Source organism: Arachis stenosperma, chromosome 3 (genome assembly GCF_014773155.1).
Source record: "Arachis stenosperma cultivar V10309 chromosome 3, arast.V10309.gnm1.PFL2, whole genome shotgun sequence".
Classification (NCBI taxonomy): Eukaryota; Viridiplantae; Streptophyta; class Magnoliopsida; order Fabales; family Fabaceae; genus Arachis; species Arachis stenosperma.
Window position 1 is genome coordinate 21,986,670 of NC_080379.1, and position 24,677 is coordinate 22,011,346.

The 24,677-nt window shown below is 32.7% G+C and overlaps 1 protein-coding gene across 1 annotated transcript; it reads right to left on the reverse strand.

The window, feature by feature from the left end:
- Window positions 1-954: 954 nt before the first annotated feature.
- On the reverse strand, window positions 955-3,302 carry LOC130970299 (universal stress protein PHOS34-like). The gene is made up of 3 exons (XM_057896336.1): window positions 2,706-3,302; window positions 1,356-1,657; window positions 955-1,260 (listed from the first exon to the last, which is right to left on the reverse strand). Exons 1-3 carry the CDS (start codon window positions 3,047-3,049, stop codon window positions 1,253-1,255), a joined length of 654 nt encoding a protein of 217 aa, XP_057752319.1. The 5' UTR covers window positions 3,050-3,302; the 3' UTR covers window positions 955-1,252.
- Between the last annotated feature and the right edge of the window lie 21,375 nt (window positions 3,303-24,677).

The following is a 24,677-nucleotide window of genomic DNA, read 5'->3' on the forward strand; positions in this document are numbered from 1 at the left end:
TATACTGTGGTATATGGTGTTGGGAGGACTAATATATGTTCGTTCTCAATTGATCTTTGTTGACATGGACTAATATACTGTGGTCATAACATGACCCGGTAGTGCAAATTTGGATGAATTTTCACCAAAAAATTTCAGTTTATAGGTTTAAATCGGTTTTATAATGGTTAAGAAAAAAGATTTTTTAAAGTGTTAAAAATTGATTTACATGCTCAAATTGATCTTGTATAAAATTGATTTTTGAATGGAAATATCTGTTATTTTTTTCAAATTTGGTATTGGTTTTGTAACCAGTTTTTTTCATATAAAACCAATTAGGTTTATTGACCTGAATCAAACTTTTAGTTAACCAAAATCAAGGTTGTTCTTTTTTTATTAACCTTAACCAGGTTCATTCCTTCTAATATCCGGTGGACATTCTATATTATTATTATTATTATTGCATCCTTAGCTGAAATCGTGTGAATATGCATATCATTTGAAATAATATTTAGGTATTATAATTCTCTATTTCTTATTTAAACTCTTATCTTATTTTGAATAAGCTCTTAAATTATGTCTGAACACATTCATGCGTCCTGCGGATTCCTGCTTACATATCATATTATCATGATTATTGGAGGTCATAGAGAATTTGACTTTGTTTTACTTCCTACATCATAACTGATCTTCTAGGATTGATTTTGAAGACGTCTTGTAAATTAAGGATGCTTCTTAAGGGCAGAAGTCTGGTTCAGAATTTGTAAGCAAGGATCCCTCAAAAGATTAATTATAATTATACCTTGCAAAATCCAATGAACTTTTACAAGTAATAGCAATTGTTTGCAACTTCTTAACTATGTTAAGTTTACTAGGAAATTGTTCTATGCCCTTAAATAGTTTCCCAACATGAATCAAAACTCGAGCTTATGGAAAAATCACCAAAAGCCCACTAGCGAAATAAGCACAAGTCAATTAACTGATGAATGATTATTGAAGATGTGGAGGAAAACAAAGTTTTGCATGTAAATATGTAATTCAACAAGTGAAACTTCACAAATTACAAAGTTTAATTCTTAACACTAGCTCATTCTTCCCTATTTGTCATCATAAATTCATCCCAATGTTTGACTGCTCAACACTAACATGATCTGTCCTAAAAAGAGCGGGGAGAAAGAAAGAACGAAATACAAATAACACGTTCTTGTCCGTATTTGGCATGAAAATAATCTCTTCCCTCAATGTTGTGATCCACTTGTGCCAAATAGTCTCATCAAACACCTGATACATCATTCATATGTAGCAATAAGAAGATAGCAAAGCTAACATATTCATCAATGAGCAATTTCTCTTAGAACCTAATCAAAAGGGAAAACCTTTATGCTGATCTGAGGCATCATGATACTCTTCTTCCTCCTCGGGGACAGGAAGCAACTCTGCGACTTCGTCAGTCTCATCCTGGGCGGCGTTACTATTCTTGTGGTGAGGATACCTGACAACCACCACAGGACAGACGCAATGCTGCACGCAATAATCGCTCACACTCCCAAGCCTGCCCTTAACACTCCTCTTGCCTGCGCCAAATCCGCGGCTCCCCATGATCACAGCGCCCAGTCTCAATCTCTCCACTTCCAAGCACAACCTCTCCTTCATGTCGTGGTCTTTCACTATGTGGATGCTGCAATTTTATGTATGTGTAACAAATTCTTTTCCATGTATCTTCAATACAATTATGAGTAAAGAATAAAAAAAAATAGAGTTTCCTTCAAAAACTAAAAAGTTTAAATATATAAAAAAACATAAATTTTATTGTAGCTTATTACTGGCAATCTTATAGCTAACGGAGAAATTGTATATTCCATCATGTAATAATGTATAAGTAAATAAGGAAAAGTCTAGGGGCAGCAGTTTTATTGAATTTTGGCCAGCATATAACCAGCAGAGGAAGGTAAGCCATTGGATGAAATTTCACACCAATCTCACACCATCAAATCATCATTGATGGCTAGTTGATGGTTAACAATCACAAAAATTGCTGGCCCCCTAGCATTGCTCATTAAATAATGAGAGATGCCAGGGACAAAATTTATCATCATTTAACCATCAACCCAATACATTTAGTTTAGTAATTCAACAACATACTTTAACTCATACTTTTAAATATTAATAGCTAATTGATTATCAAAAATAATTAATTCTGATAATTTTTAATATTTCTCTTAAATAATTTTATATTTTTTTTACTGCATTTCAAACTCACTCTATGAGCTTTACAAAAAATGTTACAAATATATTTGTATAAGAATGTGTTCTTTAATTTATTTTTAATATATATTTTATATAAATAATATTATGTATACATAAAAAATTAGTCATTAAATTAATTATTATCCATATTTATGTATAAATACACGTGTTTAAATTATTTTAATATATATTTTATATTTTAACATATTTTATATTAGTGATTATTTTTAGATAAAAATTTAGGTATATTCAACTTCATATAAAGTTAATAGTCAAAAACCGTTAAATGATTGGATTGATTTGGCTAATTTTTTATCTAATAACTCTCCGTTATTAATTTGATGTGAAATAACTGTATCTAAGTTTCTATCTTATTTTTAAAATAAATTATTTTACATTATTTATCAAAATTAAATGTCTCCTAAAAAGAAATCTGTTTATGATATATATATACTACAAAACTCCATGAGAAAACATACCTGAACGGAATTTCAGCCTCCACAAGGGGCTGAGATAGGTCACTGACCTTGCTGCTCGTGAAGCTGACGAAATCCTCCTCCAGCTTCCGCCGCGACTCCTCTCCCGGCTCTGCCGTAGCCCCGGCATCAGAGCCCCAGTCAGCACCATAGAGAACGCTCGTGGGGCGCACGTGCAGGAGGATGACGGCGTCACCGGGACGGAGGTAGTTCTGTACGGCCCACTTGACAGCATAAGCACTCTCGTCACTTAGGTCAACAGCGATCGCAATCTTGCGCTGCGAATCAGCGAGGGGAGACAGAACCGGAGACGACGGAACCGGTGGCTGTGGATTCGTCACGTTCATGGTGATGAGTTGGACGCAGTCAACGTTAACGTGTGCTTTGCTTTTTTGTTTCGGTGAAGCGTTGAAGTTTGGAAGCGGAAATAACGGAGCATATAAAAATTAACAACGGAGTTAGCAAGGTAACTGGAGAAGTTTGTTTCTCTACTTTCTGTGTTTATGTCTACTTTTCTTTCCAAGTTTGTTGTATCAAAAGTCTTTCTTTGCATTTTGCAAGTTGCAAGTCATGATATTTAATTATGGTTCAATTCAACCCATCACGTTACTCACATCTTTATGATTACTTGCTACGTATTTATTTTAGAGAAATGTTAGAACTCTATTAGAATTTATTATTTTTTTATTATTAATTAATTATTAATATTTAAAAATATAAGATAAAATATATTTTTAAATTATTACATTAAAAAAATATATTAAAAATTTGAATTAATAATTAAGTAATAATTAAAAATAATAAATTTTGATCATTTTTAATATTTTTTTATTTTATACATTATAGTGTCTCTGTAATTTGTATAAGTGAAATATACGTCAATAATAGCTTACTGTTAATACATACCCAAAATTATTGATACATACGTCGATTTATTTTTAGAATAATCTTACATACACTAATTTTGTGTAAACCTTTTTTTTATATTTTTTGTTTTTTTATTAAAAGTAACTGACAAAGAGAAAAAGGATTAAAAAATTTGTCTTAAAAGAAAATATACGAAAAAAAATTGCAAAAAAATAATATAAATATTTTTTATTTTTAATTAACAAACATATAATTACTAAAATAAGAATATAACATGTTACCACTTACCATATTAATTTTTGGCAACCATACAAAAAAAAACAATCATTTAACTTGTATTCGTATAAAATATATATTAAAATAAATATAAATATTTAATAATTAATTTTTTTATATACATAATATTTTTTAATTTGTTTTATAATTTATTTAGCTTAACTTAAAGATTTATACCACTTATCATATACAACTGATCAAAACATACACGAAAATCAAGGAAAAACAGTAATTATATATGTTAATTCACGATAAAGAATTACCTACATATATATTTTTTAATTTCATTTGCTTTATATGCGTAAAAATTAATATGTAATAAATAAAAATCCAATATTGAAATCTTTCCGTGCCAAGCAAGCAGTCCATAATGTAAATTTTTACTGTGAAAATTTATTAGGACCTTACAAAAAGGAATTCTCCTCTTATTATATATAAACTTAAGGAAGAAACAAACAAATTAAATCAGATATTTTTTGTGTTCCGGATTCAATTTTTAAGTCCTTTCCGAAACGCTCACCAAATCCAATAGTTTTAAGATTGGATCATTCTTACGGTCTAAAGACATATCAATAATTTCTAATATTCTAATTCAATATTTGAATTTAAATATCTCTCTTATCTTAGTTAGATAAGATAAGATGATGACAGCTCATACCGGCCCACAATTTTTAACCAACATTCGAATCTAAATACTTTCCTTATTTTAGCAAGATAAGATAAAATGAGATAACTACCACTAGCTATATAAAAGGGAGCCAGAGGCTCCCTTAGGTACGTTATTCATTCGACACACCTTATACCTCTCAGATCCATTCTGACTTGAGCGTCGGAGTGTTTTTGCAAGTACCACCCCATTGTTCTAGCCAGATAATCCGGCGACCGCCTCGACTCGCAAGTCCCCTATCCATCTCACAATTTGTACCAGAGACTTCTAGTACATTGACGCCGTCTATGGGGACTGCCAAATCGTCGCGGCATGACGGATCACGAGGAGCAATTCTCAAACCACCACCATGACTCACACCCATGAAACCCAACTCCCGAACTCCAAGATAACACTCCTCCCGCCCACGGGAGGATAACGAGCATTGTGCATCATCAACCAACTCTGCTCCAGCAGCAACCAAAAGAGGACAACCATCCACCCATTGAAGCCCGGGCACACGACGGCTTGGGAGAGAAAGCGGTCCAAATAATTCAAGAGCTATGCTTCAGGGTGCAAAACCTCGAAGGCCGAGTTACGCCCAAAGAACGGTATCACCCAGAGCATACAGGCCAACCGACTTCTAGAACCTGATCTTACTGTGATACCAGGAACAACAGGTCCCTAAAACAGCGACACAGCAAACAACACGACCGCCGCGTTTCCCGAGACCCAAAATACTGACGCGGAAAAGACGATCAATGGCACCATCGGAAAGCAAAACGAGCACGAAGCGAACACGTGATAATGGGAGCCACCCCATTCACAGAAAGAATCTCGAGAGCCCAACTCTCGAAGTGCTTCGACAAGTCCACTGACATAAAATACGATGGGACTAAAGATCCCCAGGAACACCCAACGGCCTTCGAGACTAGGATGAACCTGGAAGGAGCCGCCGATACGGTCCGGTGCAGGGCCTTCCTAGTAAGCTTAGCTGGCCCCGCAATCAAATGATTCAACGCCCTCCCGAACAGCTCTGTAGCCAACTTTTACGACATCTCTCAAAAGTTCATGGCTAAGTTTACCACCAGGATCACCAAAACTAAACACCCCATTAGCTTGCTCAGAATCACTCAGAGACAAGATGAATCCACAAGAAAATACCTCGATAGGTTCAACGATGAGGGCTTGACAGTCGACAGACTCACAGACTCGGTCGCCAGTCTTTATCTGACCAATGACCTTATAAATGAGGACTTCCAAAAATACCTCACCACTAAACCAGTTTGGACTATGCACGAAATTCAAAATGTCGCAAGGGAATACATAAACGACGAAGAGGTGAGTCAAGTCATGGCCACCGACAAATGGCAGCACGACAATACGATACCTCATAATAACCCGTCACCAAGAGAGACCTAGAAAGAACATCCCAAATCCGTAAACACCAACCGGCTACCCAGGGTGGGAAAGTTCTCAAACCACACCTCCTACTTGCTCCCATCACTGAGATCTACCACCAAATAGCAGAACGAGGCATCCTCCCAAAGGCGCGACAACTGAAGGAACGGAAAAGCGGCAACAAGAGCCTGTACTGCGACTACCACCGAGGATACGAGCATAAAATCCAAGATTGCTTCGACTTGAAGGACTCCCTCGAACAAGCCATCCGAGACGAAAAATTCTCCGAGTTCGCCAAAATCATCCGGGAACCCAGAAGAACTGAAAAAGAAGGATCACCAGAATGCGAAGGGCACAATCCGAGGACATTACGACAAGCACCTCAGAAAAGTTCGGAGGCCGACCCCACCATAATTGTGAACATTATCACTGGAAAGGACGCGTTGAAAAAGTCAAAATCGACACTAAGAAATGATCTTAAAATCCTAACCGTAAGAAACCAAGTTCCAACCTCTCTGGTTGCAGAAGCGATCACATTCCCCGATGACTGCCAATATGGCACCTCGACGGAAGACGCCCCATTCGTCATCTCGGCAAAAGTCGTGACCGAACTCGTAAAGAGATTACTGGTTGACATCGGAGCAAATTCTATCATCCTCTTTAGAGGAGCCTTCGACAAGCTGGGTCTCCGAAACAAAAATCTACAAACCCACCGCAACAGGATAACCAGACTCGAGAACAACTTTCTCAAACCGGATGGTTCCATAGTATTACCACTAACCATCGGAATCGGAAGTTAAAGGAAGATCATCCTCTCCGAGTTCGTTGTCCTCAAGAACTCCACTGCCTACAACATCATCCTCGAAAGAAAGACGATCAACGACCTATCCGTCGTCATCTTCACCAAGTTCCAAGCCGATAACGGCACCATCGGAACGATACACGAGGACCGGAAAGTCGCGGTAGAGTGCAACAACACCAGCTTGGCAATCCCAAGATTGGGTCATCCTCACGTCCCAAAGACGGATCAATAAGATAAGATGATGACAGCTCATACCGGCCCACAATCTCTAATAACATTCGAATCCAAATACTTCCCTTATCTTAACAAAATAAGATAAGATGAGATAACTATCACTAGTTATATAAAAGGAGCCAGAGGCCTCCTTTAAGCGTCGAAGTGTCTTTGCAGACTATCACTCACATTGTTCCAGCAAGATAATCTGGCAACCGTCTCAATTCGCAAATTTTCGATCTATCGTACCAGAGACTTTTAGTACATTTTGGTATGCCTCTTCATATTCCACTCCTTTGCGGTCATCATCACTCAGTTTATGTCTTGATGATATTATTACATTGATCAATAAATTTATTTTAAGACAAGATCAAATTTTCCCATGAATCTAATTTATGTTTTGTTTTCAATAACAACGGTTGGTGCTTGGATAAAAATGATTTCAATATCAGAGATCAGAGGATAGAGTAACCCTTTTTGTGTATTTATATTTAATTTGTCTTGAGTTAGACTAATTAAATGCATGTTAAGACTTTTCTGTTGTGGACTAGTGAAGCCGTACATGGGCTTTTCAAAGAAGACAGGTCATGGGGAAATAATAAAGATCAAGAGGAGCAAAAAGACATACATGCGTTTCTTGTTAATTGGGCCACAAAGGGTTGTGTCATTGAGAAAACTTTGTAGTTTGTACTCAATTATTTTGTAGCAGATTTAATGTATATTTTGTTTATTAATGAGGTTATCTAACATGGAACATAAAGACCTGCGTTAAAGTTATTAATTAAAAAAAAATTATAAGAGAATATAAAATTAAAATTTTAACATATTTATTGTGTATTTATTAAAATAAAAACTTTTATTATTAGTAATTTTAACATGTGTTTTAATTTAAAGCACATAATAGTTAAATTCTATTTATAATTTTTTATTCATAATATTTAAAAATTATATAATAATTTAAGAATATATTATTATAAATATTTTTGAAACACATTAAATGTGATTTAAACATAAACATATTCGTTTATGTGAAGATCAATAACACTATCAAAGTGGAATTGGTAAATGGTAAGTGATATATGAATTAATTGGTGCTGGTAGCTAGCTTGTGAGGTGTGATTGTCAAAACAGGTTTCAGATCACGGACAGAGGAGTGTTTATTAGTATGTTCTATTTATTGTCTTTATTGTTTCTTTGTTTGTTGTTACGTCCATGGCTACACACTTGGAATTATGCAAATGGCACTAATCATGTGTCTGGATTTATGGTTACGGGTCATTATTCCAGTGACGCAAGACTTAGATTGATAACTCACCAATTTAAAAGTGTTAGATATTTTTTTTTTTTGTCAAACTTTTTCAGAATTACGGTATTACTATTAGACCGTTTATAAAAAATATATGTGAAGTATAAATACTCAAATCTTTTTATAAGATGCTGAGAAGTTTAGAAGTTTAACAACTTCATTTAAAAACCCATCCAATTTTTTAGATCTAGTTTAAAGATATTTTATTATAAGTATAAATTGTTTTAAAAGTTACAAAAAAGTAAGAATCTATAAATAGATATACAATATATGTCTTATTAGTTCCACAATATAGATCAGATTGAATTTTAATGATTAATAAATTCTAATAAAATTTAATAATTTCATTCATTATTATATAACGCTGGTTCAAGTTAACTAAATAATTCTTCATTAAGTAATAATATATGTAAATTAGGTAAAATTTGAATTTGAGAAAGAATAAAATAACTTCAGAAACTAAATATGAGTAAATAAATCACCTTGTGCTTAAGTAATAATTAACATAAGAAGCAACGTTTGTATTCCATGTGCAAATAGCTCAAAGGCACAGAGTGTTTCCGTCAAAATAAAACTCTTAAGTTTTGACACCAATATTTTAAAATGAAGAATATTAGAAGTCAACACAGATTTTATAATTTGTAATTATTAATTAGTTATTATTAGTATTTTTAATAGTATAAAATTATATTTAATAGTGTAAAATTATTCATTTTTTTTTATTAATTGAGTATTACTCAAAATTTTAATAAAAGTATTATTCCATATACTTTCTCTTTTAGAATAATGAACATGGCTAGTAAGTTAAACCTTTTTGAAGTAATTATTATTTTCTCACCTAATACAACTGCAATACAATTATACAAAGCTACTTTAAAATAAGGAAAAGTATTTGATGGAGTTGTCCAAAATAGTTCCATCAAATGAAACAGTAAAAAATATTTAAAAAAATGTCCCAATTCATTTATCTGTATTTATTAATGAGTATTGAGTAACAATATTTTTGAAAACTGCATATGGGCTCTACCATATCCTTAACTCATGGAATTCCTCTGCTTTCGCCGACTCTTCCAACTTCCCTACCTGGGAGGGTGTGGTTCGCGATGAGGTCTCCAAAAACGTAACTGCTATCGTTCTCGACTGCCTCTGCCTTGGCTACGAGCTTAAGTTTTGTAATATCCTATCACACAGAGTTTTACACTTATGATGTAAAACAGAGGTGACGAGACGCTACGACCTCTAAAAATAAAAAATATATATAATAATACATAACAAAGGATATAATATACTAAGAGTCTTGAAAATAGGTAAAACAAAATCGCAAAATAAAAAAAAAACGCAGCACTCAAGAACAGAATTACTTGCGTGCTAAGAAACCTAAAGGTTATAGTTATAGATATGATAGAGCGAAAAAGTGAATAGAGAGCCAAGAATACAGCATAACTAGTTCCTGACTCAGCCTGCGAAGCCAAAACTGGCCAGAGAATATATACATATATATACAAGTATCCCAAAATGCCCAAAATACAGAAATAGAATCCTAACTCTCCTGTAACCTCTATGAGGAACAAAATAATCGAATTTCTTGGAGAGAAAGCTAAGTAACTAAGTACATCTATACATAAGCTGATAAGCCAAAAATATCCTAGGGACTACTCCGCTTCAAGAAACCAGACACCTAGTGAGGAGCCTTTCGACCTGCATCTGAAAACAACAACACAGTATGGGGTGAGAACCGGAGGTTCTCAGCATGGTAAATGTGCCATGCGTATAATAAATAAGGTCCTGGGAATGCTAGCGGCAATCCTAGAACTCCATCATACAATTATAAAACTTAATTTTTAAGCAGAAACCATAAAGAGGGTAGGTAATCTAAGTACCCTATACTTATTTGCTTTAAAACCTAATTCCTATCACCTAACCAATTCACCCATCCTCCGTTCCTCCGTCATCCATAAATTCAGCAGAGACAAGCAACCAAACAAGTTCACGCACAAGTAAGAAACAAATAGTGCAAGTAGCAAGTAATCACAGGTAGCAGGATATATATTCAGTTAGGGAATTTTAAGTAATGCATAGCAATCAAAACAAAAAATGCACATGATGTATGTCTATCCTATGGCTGATGAGGCTCATCTGTCGGTTATCTAGCCAATCCGACAAGTTCGAAAACCTTAGGTTGTCCCCCGTCGCGCATCCTCATGAGTCTATGCATAGATTTCACAGTCATTCATCATTCAAACATTCATTCATAAATCACTCAATGGGGGCAATCCATACCCGAAAATTTATACGTACCCAATCACCCTTACGACGTAGGATCAACAAAGTATCGAGATTCAACTTGGAACACGTAGTGGTGAGCCACAGTTCTGTTACCCAGGAAAACTCGTATCTCAGATATCATCATCCATAAGCCATTTAATATTCATGATCATTGTTTAGTCATTTATCAAGCCATGGCATCATTACTTCATTCAATAACCACTTTTCTTTCACATAACTCATCATATTTACCTCTTTCTTCATTCCCAAGTTACCTTAAAATCCTAACTTCTGCTATTTACTAAGCTTGCTAGTAGAATCTAAGGTGAACAAGGCAAAAATAGGGGTTTAGGGGTTCAAAATCATGTTTAGAACAGAAAAATACAGGTGCTGGAAAACAGGGTGTGTGCGTACGCACACTTGTGCGTACGCACAACTCAGAAAGAAAGCAAAACATGTGCATGCGCACACATCACTTGGTGTGCATGCACCTCACATGTGCTAGCGCCACCAACAGAAGGCCTATCCTAGTGTGTGCGAGCGCACAAGGGCGTGCGTACGCACACTTTATGAAAAACACCAGGTGTGCGTGCGCACAAAGGCGTGCGTACGCACAGGTAAATTTTTGCTTCTGTTGGGTGCGTGCGCACAGCTGTATGCGTGGGCACACATCAAAAAAACCTGGTTCTGCTGCAAGATTCAAAATTTCAATTTTTCGCACCAAATTTTCGGTGACCATAACTTCCTTTACAGAATTTGGTTTTCCGTAAACCTTATATCATTTTCAAGCTTTCAAATCCTTCTTTAATTTGAAATGAACCTCATCTTTATCAAAAATTTGTAGAGTAAATTATGGACTACCAAAGTTCATCAAAATTCACTTTTTACCAAAATATACCAAACCCCACTTTTTTACCAAATTCACATTCGTTACCCACAAAACCTGCAAATTTACCACAAATCAAGTCCCTTTTCACTAACACCAACCAATAGCACATTAATACACAGTATTCCAACCACAAGCTACAGCTTTGAAATTTCATTAATTTACTTCTTCAATTCATTAATAACAACCCATAAATCATCATTAACCAATCAACAAGTCATAACCACAAAATCTCCTGGACATATACCGACAACATCATCAATTCACCATTATTAGTTCCAATAACATATTCTCGTTAATTCTATTCATCTCATGACCATTTATTCCAACACAAGCCTAATCATCAATTTACCATCAACATCACGAAACTAACTATTTAATGCATAAAACCCTTTTTAACTTATTCTATAGTTCTCTAGCCTAAGTTTTCACACAACCTTACATATTAAACGCATGAAACCTAAAGCATACCTTAGCCGATTTTCGTGTATTTTCCGAGACAACCTACAAGGCAAGATTGCAAGCCCTTACACCAAAAATCCAGCCACCAATACCAGTTTCCAAGCCTCCAATTTCCACAAATATGCATCAACTCTTATACTTATATCACCTAATACATAACATCACATATCTATAAACAAAATTCAATACCTAACACATGTAATCAAGGAATTGACTAGGATTAATAATCCTTACCTTAGATATGCCTCAATATAGCAAAAATTCATTAATCTCTCAAGTCAATTTGATCCTAAAACATCAAATTAACTAAAATTTCAACACCCCCAAAACCATGAAATTTCGGATTTGAGAAGAAAGAATTGAAATTAAGAATGTGGTTTCCTCACCTTGCAACATACTGGACTTTGTATGGGGAGAGAGATTGAGTGGAATTAAAGATTGAGTGAGGGTTTTGGTAATGGAAGTGTTCTTCCTCCCCTTGCTGAAATGTTTCAGCGTTCCTTGCATGTATGGGGAGAGAGAATGGGCTGTGCTTACTTAATTAAGTGGGGTTGAGTTGGGCTTGGGCCCATTAGGGACCCGGTTCGATCGGCTCAGCCCGTTCGACTCAATTTTGGGCCGAATTCTTTGAAATTGGTATCAAATTTTTCACTTGAAAGAACTCTATCCTATTTTGATATTGGATTTAAATTTTTAATTTTTCTATTTAAAATTTGATTTATTGACTAATTATTTGCTAATTTTACAGAGTTTACAAGTTTCATACTCTTACTAACCTTAAGATGCTCCGTAACTTCAGCCTCTCTGGTAACCAACTTACCGGTTGCCTATCTCCCTCCCTCTTGACACACCACCTCGATCTCTCACACAACGCCTTCTATAGCCTCATCCTACACGGATCAATGACCTATGGGGCCTCGTCCATGTCAACCTCTCCCTTAACCGCTTTAAGGGTGGCTTCCCCAATGCCCTCCAAAACCTCCACAGCTTTGGGTCCTCCATTTACACTCCATTAAACGCTGGGATGACATAACTGATGTTTTTGCTGTCGTTCACTATGCAGAATATGTTGATTTGAGTGCAAACCAGTTTTACGGTAGCATCTCCTTTTCCGCCGAGAATGCTCTTCTATTCCTAACACCTTGCATTTCTTGAACCTCAGCGGTAATGGACTTTTTTTCGGTGGAGAATCTCATTAGCTTTTTTGGAATTTATAACAGATGAATTTGGGTATAACTCCATCACAGGAAAATCTTCCTCTTTCATACCGTTGACGAGCGAATTTCTGCTAGCAAAGAATTTTACAAAGATATAATCGCGTTGTAAGTATAGTTTCTAAACCAACAGAGAATCCTTTCGTACAAAAGTTTGGTTGTCACAAGTAACAAAACCAATAAAATTTATAAACCGAAGTATTCAAACCTCGGGTCGTCTTCTCAAGGAATTGCAGGGAGGTGTGTTTTATTATTGGTTATGGAAAACATTATTTTTGGGTTTTTAAAAGGTTTGAACAAGAGAAATAAATTGCAGGAATTAATAAATCAATATCTAAGAAAACTCTTGGCAAGGTATGAAAATTAGAAGTCCTATCCTAGTTATCCTTATCAATTGTGATGAGAACTGCTCGTTGCTCCCACTTAGTCAACCTCTAACTATGAAGGTAAGTCAAGTGGATAAATCAATATGAATCCTCAAGTCCTAGTCAATTCCTAAAGAAAGACTAGAGTTAGTGGAATTCAAGTCAATTAGCAACTTCCAATTATCAATCAACAAAAGAGTTTGATAACTCAAGAGTTTCTAATTACTCAACCAAAGCCAAGAGTATAGAAAGCTAAATAAAAATCATATATCTGAAATACCTCAAATTGCATTAATAAAAGAAATCAAATCTAACATAGAAAAGTTCATAAATTAAATTGAAAAAATAAATAAAAGGGACATTGAATCTGGAAATTGAGAAGTAGAAATCCTAATCCTAAAAGAAATCCTAAAACCTAAAACCTAAGAGAGAGGAGAGAGCCTTTCTCTCTAAAAACTACATCTCAACCTAAAATTATGTATTATGAATGTTGTGTCCTGTATATCTTGAGTCTCTGTATGTTTCCTGGCTTTATTCTGTGTTTCTGGGCCGAAAACTGGGTCAAAACGCAGCCCAAAATCGCCCCCAGCGATTTTTGTTAATTCTGTAGATCGCGCTTGTCATGCGTACGCGTCGGTCACGCGTACGCGTCGTTTGACGATTTTCCTCTCCACGCGTGCGCGTCAGGCACGAGCTCGCGTCATTTGCGCGAACTCCAATCCACGCGTACGCGTTAAGCACGCGCACGCGTCGCTGTGATTTTGTCCAAATCGCGCGCACGCGTCAGCCATTTGTTCGCGTCGCTATTCGCTGGTTGTCTCCTTTATTTCTTGTGCTCCTTCCTTTTTTGCAAGCTTCCTCTCCATTCTCTAAGTCATTCCTGCCCTATAAAGCCTGAAACACTTAACATATGGATCACGGCATCGAATGGTATAAAGGAGAATTAAAATACACAATAAAAAGATCTCTAGTAAGCAAGTTTTTAACCATAGAACAACTTTGGAAAGGAATTGTAATATCATGCTAATCATATAAATAAGTGGGTGAAAAGCTAATAAAAACCACTCAAGTTAGCACAATATAAATCATAAAATAATAGTTTATCAACCGTCCTTGGATATAGACTGTAGACTACCCTCTTTTAGAATTTAAAATTAATTTTCAAAAGTTGGTGATTATTAATAAATATAAGAAAGTGAATTGGGTCAATCTTGTAATTATCTTTTGTAGTTCCATCAAATGGAACTCTCATATGCTACTCCATCGAATACTTTGCCTTAAAAGAAAATAACGCACGTAAAAGGAAGAATTATTTGTCTTATATATATATATATATATATATATATATATATATATATATATATATATAAGAACAAAGATATGGAGATAAAAGATGAATTTTCCCCAAATCTTTAATGCTTTCTAAATTATTGATGCAAAGTTATGGACACATTTCAGACATAATACGATACTCGTTCGACATGTATGGTTATTATATTTAATCGCGTATCTTAATAAAAAAATAAAATTTTTTTTTCACACATTCTAAATATTATCACGTGTTAGCGTGTTTAATTTTAATTTTAATATATATTATTAAAATAAATTTAAAAATAGTATATATTATTATTTATTAAAATAAAAAATAATTTAAATATTTTATATAATTAAAATAAGATATTAAAATAATTAAAAAATTAATTTATATTTTAATATTAATAAAATATCAAAATATCATTATAATTTATATAAAAAAATAATTTATATTTTATATATATGATATTCTTGTGTCTTATAAAATTTTAAAATTGTTCTGTCTAACATCCCACGTCATATCATTTCTATATAATATCCATGCATCATAATATATAAGAAACCAATAAACTCTAGATAAAATACAAAGAATTAACGAAACGGAACAAAGAGTTGCAAAAAATATATTTTATTTTATTCTTATTTAATGTAATTTTTATTTCATCAATTTCTTTCTTTGTTTTTAGGTATACTAATGCAAAAAGTCACTAAAAAGCAGCAGCATTAATAACAACACATTCCACCATTATGCTCTATCTACCAGCTCATTTTATTATAATCTATTCTCCACTAAAAATTTTATTATTTTTTCAATCGGCTTATTTTTAAAATACCTTTTTATTAAAAATAGAAAAAATGGCAATCAAGTAAGAATAGAATTTCATAATCATATTTTACTCATTTTGGTATAAAAGAGTCACAAAAAGAAAAAGAAAAAAAAGAAAGGGAGAGAAGTGAGGAACCAAAGAAAAACACAGAATGTTAGAAAATTGATTTAGAATCTTTAAAAGCAATGAAGTATCAGAATAGCAACTTCAAACCTAATTCTTATTAACTACAGTCATGTATTTTTTTTTCTCAATTTCAATTATAATTTTTATTTCACTTTCTTTTGTTATGAACTAAAATTATAGACTAAAATATTGATATAACTTATTATATGAATTGATATGTGATGAAATGATGTTATTTAATTATTTATGTTATGATTTATATGTATTTATAATTGATTTTAATACTTTCAGATGTATGTTGATTTACAGTTTACTTGAAAAAGAAATTGTAGACGAAACTACTAATAATAAATACCATAAAATGGACGAAAACTAGACATAAACAAATGCGATTTATATGGTTAATTATACAAGTTCTAAAAAAATATAGTCCTTTATTCACATAAGTTGTATCTAAGAGATTAGTACATTTATATGAGTTTAAGAAAGTTTTTAATCTTGAGAAAAACTAGAAGCTACATTAGAAAGAAAACTTGATCAATTTGAATTTACACACAAATAAACTACTGAAAGCATTAAATCCAACATATTTAAGTCTATAATGTAGTGAAATCAAACGTTCTAGCAATTATGATTTATTACATGCAAAAAGTTTTTCAAATGCTCTTGTTATTGTTTTATATTTTATTGTATTTTACAACTACTAAATTTTATCAATCCAAATAATAATGAAAAAAACAATTTTAATATTTGATAATTTCTCGTGAGAATAATATTTTACTCATCATTTTTATAATTTAAAGCGGCTAATACACTTATTATTTAGTATTATATTTACCGCACGTCATCTAACAAGCTAAACCTTTTCAATGTAGTTGTTCTCTCACCTAATACAAGTGTATTAATACAAAAACTACCTTAAAAGAAAATAATACAATTATAAGCAAAAGTCATTTGTCTTTTATATTCATTTTTAGGAATAAAGAGATGGAGAGAAAAGATGATTTTTCAATAGATCTTCAATTCTCTCTCGCTATAAAAAAACGAATAAACCTTAAAAGTAATACAAAGAATTAACGAATTGAAATAAGGTGCTGCAAATTTTTTTTAAGCTTTCTTCTAACTCCTTATTATTCTCTTCTATAACTTTTCTATCTTAACAGAGATTTTAAGATTGTAATCTATATATGAAATTTTATCATTATATCTTAGTTCAAAATACATTTTTATAAATCTAAGAATAATTCGTATCCATTAGATAATATTTTTAAACTACTTTTAAAATAAAGATAGGTTTTAAACTGAAGCTGTTAAGTTTTTAAACTTCTTAATGTTCGTATGTATATATTGTGTGTCTTTATACATCATAGATTTTTCTGCAGACTGATCTAATAGTAATATTTAACATTAAAAATAGCTATAAAAAAAATATGTAAAGTTTTTAAATTAAGGAGTATCTAATATGAATTTGCATAAAAAGATCGGTACAATATATAAAATTTTTAGATTGGTGAGATATTTGATATGAATTATTATTTTATTTTGAAAAGACTTGAGAAAAAAATGTATAAAGTTCTTAAGTTAGTAAGGAATCAATTTAAAAGTTAATTTTTTTAAAAATAAAAATGATTATGGTGTAATGCAATGTAATAAACTTGTATCAAGTATTTGCAGTGACGGACCCAAAAAATTTTAGAAGTGGGGGCAAAAATATAATACTAAAATAAATTTTGTTAAACATTATTAATTATATAAAGATATAAAATTAAAAAAAATTAATGAGCACTTTTATTCTTAAAATACTATTCATTATATATAATTTATAAAAAATATTTTTTATTTCTAAAATTTGAACTTAAAATATTTTAATTAAATTATAGATAACTTATTATCTTAACTAATTTTTTTATACACATTTAATAATAAAAGACGGACTCAATTGACACATTAGCAACTAATGACACACTAGTATTTATAATTTAAAACTAGAATTATATATAAATACTAAAAAAATTAAATCTGTATATAAAAATATGTTTATATAAAATAATATAACCTTAATTTACAATTTTTTTTTAAAATAATTAAATTTGTTATATACTTTTTAATTTAATTTTGATATAATGTTAGATGAAAGATTTTATTCATCTGTTTAATTATGTATTATAATTAAAATATTTTGTCTTTACTATTTTCAAAAATAAAAAATATATTCTAAATTAGTAAATTAATTAATTTATTTTAAGATTTTATATGCAACACAGGTACATATAATAGAACAAAAGATAAAAAATAAGTAATAAAGATGAATAAATTGAGAATAAAATAAAATATATAAAATCATGAAGAGAAATATTAGATTAATACCTAAACTATAATTGTTTGAATTAAAATTTGCAATTGAAAATATCAAAAAGAAAAACAAAGAAATTGGAAGATACATAGAGTCATAGAAAGTTATATAAAAAAACATGGAGAATTTAAAATTTACTTTTTGATGAACAGAATATGACTACTAGAGAAGGAATAGAAAAAATTGTTAAAAATATAAAAATAAAAAAAGAGTTTAAGAGAATAAAAGAACGACGATACAAAAATTAAATTTAATTAGGTTAAATAATAGTCAAAATAATAGAAAAATAAAAAAATTAATTTGAAACTTTAGCCAATTGAATGTAATTTATTTGTAGTAAAATTATTTAAAATTTAAAGTAGAGATACATTATTATATATATAACTATTTTTTTTTTTAAATAAAAACCCAGTGGGGGCAAGTGCCCCCTCATGGCTCTTACTGGGTCCATCCCTGAGTATTTGCACTGCTATGGGTGTAAGGTAAAACGCAGGTTACGTTTTGTTTTTATCACATTTTCAATTATTCTTTGCCATTATGAAACCCAACCAATACGCATGTTGCATTTATGACCTGTTGCCATTTTTAAATTTTTTGTCTTTGTTTTTAGCCCAAAACGCAAGTTGCGTTTATGAAAATGGGCTTTTTTTTTTGAAACAATAAAATGCAGGTTGCGTTTTTATTGGGTTAGAAAATATTTTCAAAAACTGCAAAATGCACCCAACATTTTGTATAAAAATAAATATTTTAATCGAGATCCTTACCTATAAATACGAAGTTCAATTCAATCAAAGTTGTACTTCACTTGAGTCACTTCTATTCTCATTCCTTTTTCTTTCATATATTTTCATACTTGTGAGTTTTTTTGGCAATTAATTATATAAAAAAAGTCGGGTTAGGTGATGTTGAGGTTATGGAAAGTATTACAAATTTGCGAGTGTATTATAACGGTGAGATTATAGCAAACACACACAAAAGACTTTTGTTTGTGAATATTCGTTTTCATTTTCTATTCCATGCACCATGAGTTTTGTAGAGTTGCAAAATGGTCTTTGTGAGAACATACAAAGTCACATTTCAAAAAAGGTGAGCAATATTTTGTATAGAAATCTTGTACAAATATTTGGTGGGCTGATACAATTTCAAATAATGTCCATCACTGACGATGCAAGTATGCATAAGATGTTATATATTTATCAACAAACCCAGTCTCACGTGCTGTTGATAGAGTTGTACGTTGAGTTCGAACAGCATACGGGGATGGATACGGTTGGTAAGGAGGTCAATTTTGATGAGCTCATGGATATAGATTGGGAAGAAGATAAAAATGACAGTAAAGAGGAGTTCGAAGCCAACTATGAAGTCGATGACGAAAAAAAGGACGGAGACTTGACAGGAAATCCGGCGGTGCAAAATGAAGCGGATGCGATTGTAAGCTAGCATGCCTTTGGTGTTCCATCTTTTATGCAGACTCTGCATCTCGAAGCCATGCATGTCCCGAAATTTCCCGAGTATGCGAATATGGGTATGTTATGGTTTTTAATTAAAGTTACCACTACCATTTATTTTATTTACCTTGTCCGAATAACGGTGGTTTGCATGTCATAGGCGAAGGCAATGTTGCGGCTGAAGATGGTGAGTTTAGTGTCAGAATAGAATTTGATTCTAGAGAGTCCTTGATATCTACAATCAAAAGTTGCACTATCTCGAGAGGAGTTGATTACACTGTGTATGAGTCTGAGCCGTAGACATTCTATGCGAAATGCAAGGGTTATGGTGTAGGGTGCGATTGGCTTATCCAAGTTAGCATGATTTGAAAGAAAGGTTGTTGGGAGATCAGGAGATACAACGGCAAATACACGTGCACCATGGGGACAATTTCACAAGATCATGCCAAGTTGGACTCAGATACAATTGCAGATGCTATTAGGTCGTTGGTTGAAGTAGACCCGTCGATAAAGGTGAAGTCTATTATTGTAGAAATTCAGTCCAGATTCAACTACACTGTAAGTTCACTATAAGAAAAACACCCATTCAGGTACACTTGAAAAGTGTAGCTGAAAGTGAAAAAAAAATGATGCCTTAGGCTACGGCTACGCTTTTTGGGGCGATTCCTATTCGGCCGTTGCCTATTCTCAAAGGCTACGCTTTTCTACACCAAGGGCTACCCTTTTGGCGTTTGGGAATAGGGTGCGCTTTTCAAGTGATGCTGTCCAGGACCAAAGGCTACGCTTTTTAGCTTTCATTTTTCCAGAATAGGCTACGCTTTTCAACCCTACTGCATCACCTGTAAAGCGTAACCACATTGTATACCATAGCTACTTTTTATAAGCGTAGCCTTAGGTCCCTCTTTTTTTTTTGTATACTATAGCTACTGTATATAAGTGTAGTCTTATGTCTCGTTTTTTTTTATACTATAGCTGCTGTATATAAGTGTAGCCTTAGGTCTCATTTTTTTATTTTCTATATATATATATATAATTATCTAATAATTATTAATACAATATAATAATTAATATGATTACATGTATAATAATTCTACATTTTTATTTAAATGAGTTGAATATTACAAAATAAAAATAAATACATAATTATACTAAATAATTTCTTTAAATAATAAAAATTATCTCTAACCAAAATATATTTATAATATTGATCCAAAAGTATTAGAATAAAGTTAACTGTAAAAATTCATACATCTCACACTAAAGTAAGCATAGCCATATCAAAACCATAATATCACTTAGCCAATAAAAGTATCTTCTAATAAAAGTCATTAATCAACCATACATGTAAATATTCTAAATAGCACTCTATTTTAGCCAATAAACCACAATAATAGTCAGCTTAATTTTCATTGCTTAATCTTCATTGTTACCCTACATAATTATATAGGAAAGTAGTTAAAAAATATTCATAATGACATTCGTAATTATAAAAATTAAATGGAACACGTAGACATAGTAAACCAAGAAAGCATATACTAAAAAAAATAACATGGTCACAGCAAAAGAGGTGAATTCAAGGAATTATATATTATCTTGTTTCATTCAAACCATGAAAATCTGCAGGTGTTTCTTTCTTCCATTTCCTTTAACACAATCCTGATATGTCCCTATAGCATTTTTCATGCACTAATTAACCAGACTTTCACACTTAAATTAGATATAGGGACAAATTCATATGTACCAAGTACACAAAATCAAAAATACAACAACCAGAATTGCACAAATAAATTTCAGCCATAGCAATACAACTTCAGTGTTAATAAACCCAACAAACATTTCCAGCCATAGCAATTAATGTAAATGCAAGTAAAAAACTATGGAACAAGGAATAAATAAGGATATACCACATCTAAGTTCGGAAAATGAGTTGATCCATTTGATGACCTTGTGTCTTTATGTTGGACAACTCATCCTGTTAAACAAAAATAAAAATCATATTTCAGCAAATGTGCTTATAAAACATCCTCAACAAGCTACTAGACTGCAACTTTAGCTTATCAACACATATTGTGAACATACCTTGCATAAGATGTGCATAAATGCATAATACCAATGGGTTAATTAGGCCTAAGTAACACTTGTTATGAATGTGTTTGTAAAAACTAAAAGAAATTGATTTTAAGATAATGTTAGCCCAAGCATATTACTCATATTAGATATTACCTTGGACAATTTTGAGAATTTAATCATATTTCAAGGACACGCCGCACAGTTGTAGCTTTCTTTGCCAATTTGGCCATATTATACAATCAAAGCTTTGACCAATACGTCGGATCCTTAGTGATGTCCCTGTAAAAGTGGTGAGGCTCTCAGGTGTCAACAGTGTCAGATTCATAATAAAGAGGGGACAAAAATAACAATAAGACATACAACTTAGACTCCATCTCAGTTCTTGTCAACGAGGAAGAATTATTTGTAGAGATATCTGGTAAAGAATGTCCACCATCTGCTTCTTTAGGAAATCCTTGAGCCAACTGATTATGAGATTGTAAATCAAGTTTCTCTACCGTAGTAACATTGGACGTAGATTGGAGATCCATGTAATTTTCCAAAACCACTGATATAATCTATCACAGAATCCAAATAATGAACAAGAAATAAAAAAAGAAAAACAATGAGATTAGCAAAAAATAGTTTTGGTTCAAGTGCAAACTAACCACAAAATTCACCCAAGTTTCAGTGCAAAAGTTAGAGGATAAAAAAAATCAGACACACTAAAATAATCCAACCCATCTATATGCCACTGCTTGCATGAATCAACAATAATTGAAAAAAATAGTGTAAAATAATACTCACTTTGTCAAGATCCATGGAAAGATGTGAGTGTTCGTCCATGAACTGCACCTAGTCAAGAAAAGAAAAAGGGGTGAGAACAAAAGGCATCAGTAGAAGAAAAGAATGACCTTTAAAGAAAACTAACAGAAGAATAGTGTGGTAGGAACAACTGAACAAGGAAGCCATTAGCTCATTTAAATGATTTAAAAGTACTATTCTTAAAACTTTTTGCGAACAAAGCTTCTAGCCTTCTTCAGCTCTAATTACTGGGTTTTACCAGTTTGTACTCTATCTCCTCCAGCACATACCCTTTTTACTATTTAAAAACTATAAACCAGACAAATTGAAACTTCTAATAACCATGTTTTCAATTGTCTATGTATACCCACTGCACTCCTTTTTGTAGAGAAAATAGGACACGTAGATCCTTGTGTATATTCATCAATAAAGTAAAGTAAAACCCTTTCTTACATGAACACAGAAATGCATAAGCATATTCTGCAGGAGATAACAAATGAACCAGACCAGAAGCATTACCATGCAGGATAGAGCTTGCAATCCAACAGAACGTAGAAACAGAGCTCGATCATCATCTCTCACTTCTTGAGCCATTTGACATATTTTTGGGATAAAACCTTCTAAGTTGAACATGTATGTACCATCTGTCTACTTTTAACTCAGAAGTGTCAGTACCTCTACACTAAAGCCATTCAAAGAATATGAATAAAAGAGTACTCTACATTTTCTATAAAGGCAACAACATCAAGTAGCAAGACTCAGAAAGTTGGACTGATATAGATAGAAATAGAAGTTAAAATCAGTGAATATGCCTTAAAGTGGCAGCAAAACTCTTGCATCATAACCTAACTGTATTTAATGCTAAGAAGTCAGAAAGGTTGCCAAATACCTGGCAATCTATAAACCCAACAAGAGTATTGCAGCCTAAGATCCACAGTTCATCTGCCTGAGTTTGCTCTATAAGAGTGCGAATGATCCCTAATAAACTATTAGCAAAAAGTGGCCTGCAAGGTTAAAAACCATAGTTTGAATATTACTAGTTAATAAAATGAAGTAGCACAGTAGAAAGTTAAATGAACCAAAACCGACACTACTCAACCCACTTCATAATAGAAAAGAAAATAACATAAAAAAAGTGTCCTTTAACTCTTCTTGAAATCATAAAAAGTGTTCTTTAACTCTTCTTGAAATCATAATTTAGATAAGAGTTTATCATCATATTCTTGAAATCAATAATTTCTAGTAACAAGATAATCTACTAAAAGCTTATTTGATTTCAATCACGAATACCATGTCATCAATTCAAAAACCCTTTAAAACAAAGCACATTCAAGCAGTTACTTGCAAAGCTTCAATATATCTCACAATTTACAATCAAGTAGCTAACCTCACAACACAAATTTAGGATTAAATAGTTCATCAATTTTACTCCATTGACCAATGGATCACACACAAAACCTAACTTACATGGAATTTAGGCGATTCTAAGGCTTCAAATTTAGTATTTTTATAGCACAAAGCTCAAATTTCCAAACCCAGAACCAATTTCTCGAACTAACAATGAGCTAGAATCAAGCAAAAATGAAAATTAACATAGCAACAGCACCAAAACTCATTTCAATTAATCCATAAAGATTGGAACTTCAAACAGCAAGATAATAATTTTGCATGCAGAATTGGGTATTCGATGGAATCAACTTAAAATGTCACCGGACCCAAATACGATTTCAGCAACAAAATGGCATATCTGGCTCATGCATCAACTTGGTTACTCTCAGATTTCAACATTATAATTGAAATACAAGAAATAAATAAGAGCATAGTTGTTGTGTTTCTGATTACCAAGTGGTGCACGAAATTGTGATCATCAATGGCGCCATCAACATGGTACGCTCAATTGCAATCTCAACTCCTTATCACAACTTCGCACAACTAACCAGCAAGTACACTGGGTCGTCCAAGTAATAAACCTTACGCGAGTAAGGGTCGATCCCACGGAGATTGTTGGTATGAAGCAAGCTATGGTCATCTTGTAAATCTCAGTCAGGCGGACTCAAATGGTTATGGAGGATAAATGATTAAATAAAACATAAAATAAAGATAGAGATACTTATACAATTCATTGGTGAGAATTTCAGATAAGCGTATGGAGATGCTTTGTCCCTTCCGCCTCTCTGCTTTCCTACTGTCTTCATCCAATCCTTCTTACTCCTTTCCATGGCAAGCTGTATGTTGGGCATCACCGTTGTCAGTGGCTACAATCCCGTCCTCTCAGTGAAAATGTTCAACACGCTCTGTCACAGCACGGCTATTCAGCTGTCGGTTCTCGATCATGTCGGAATAGAATCCAT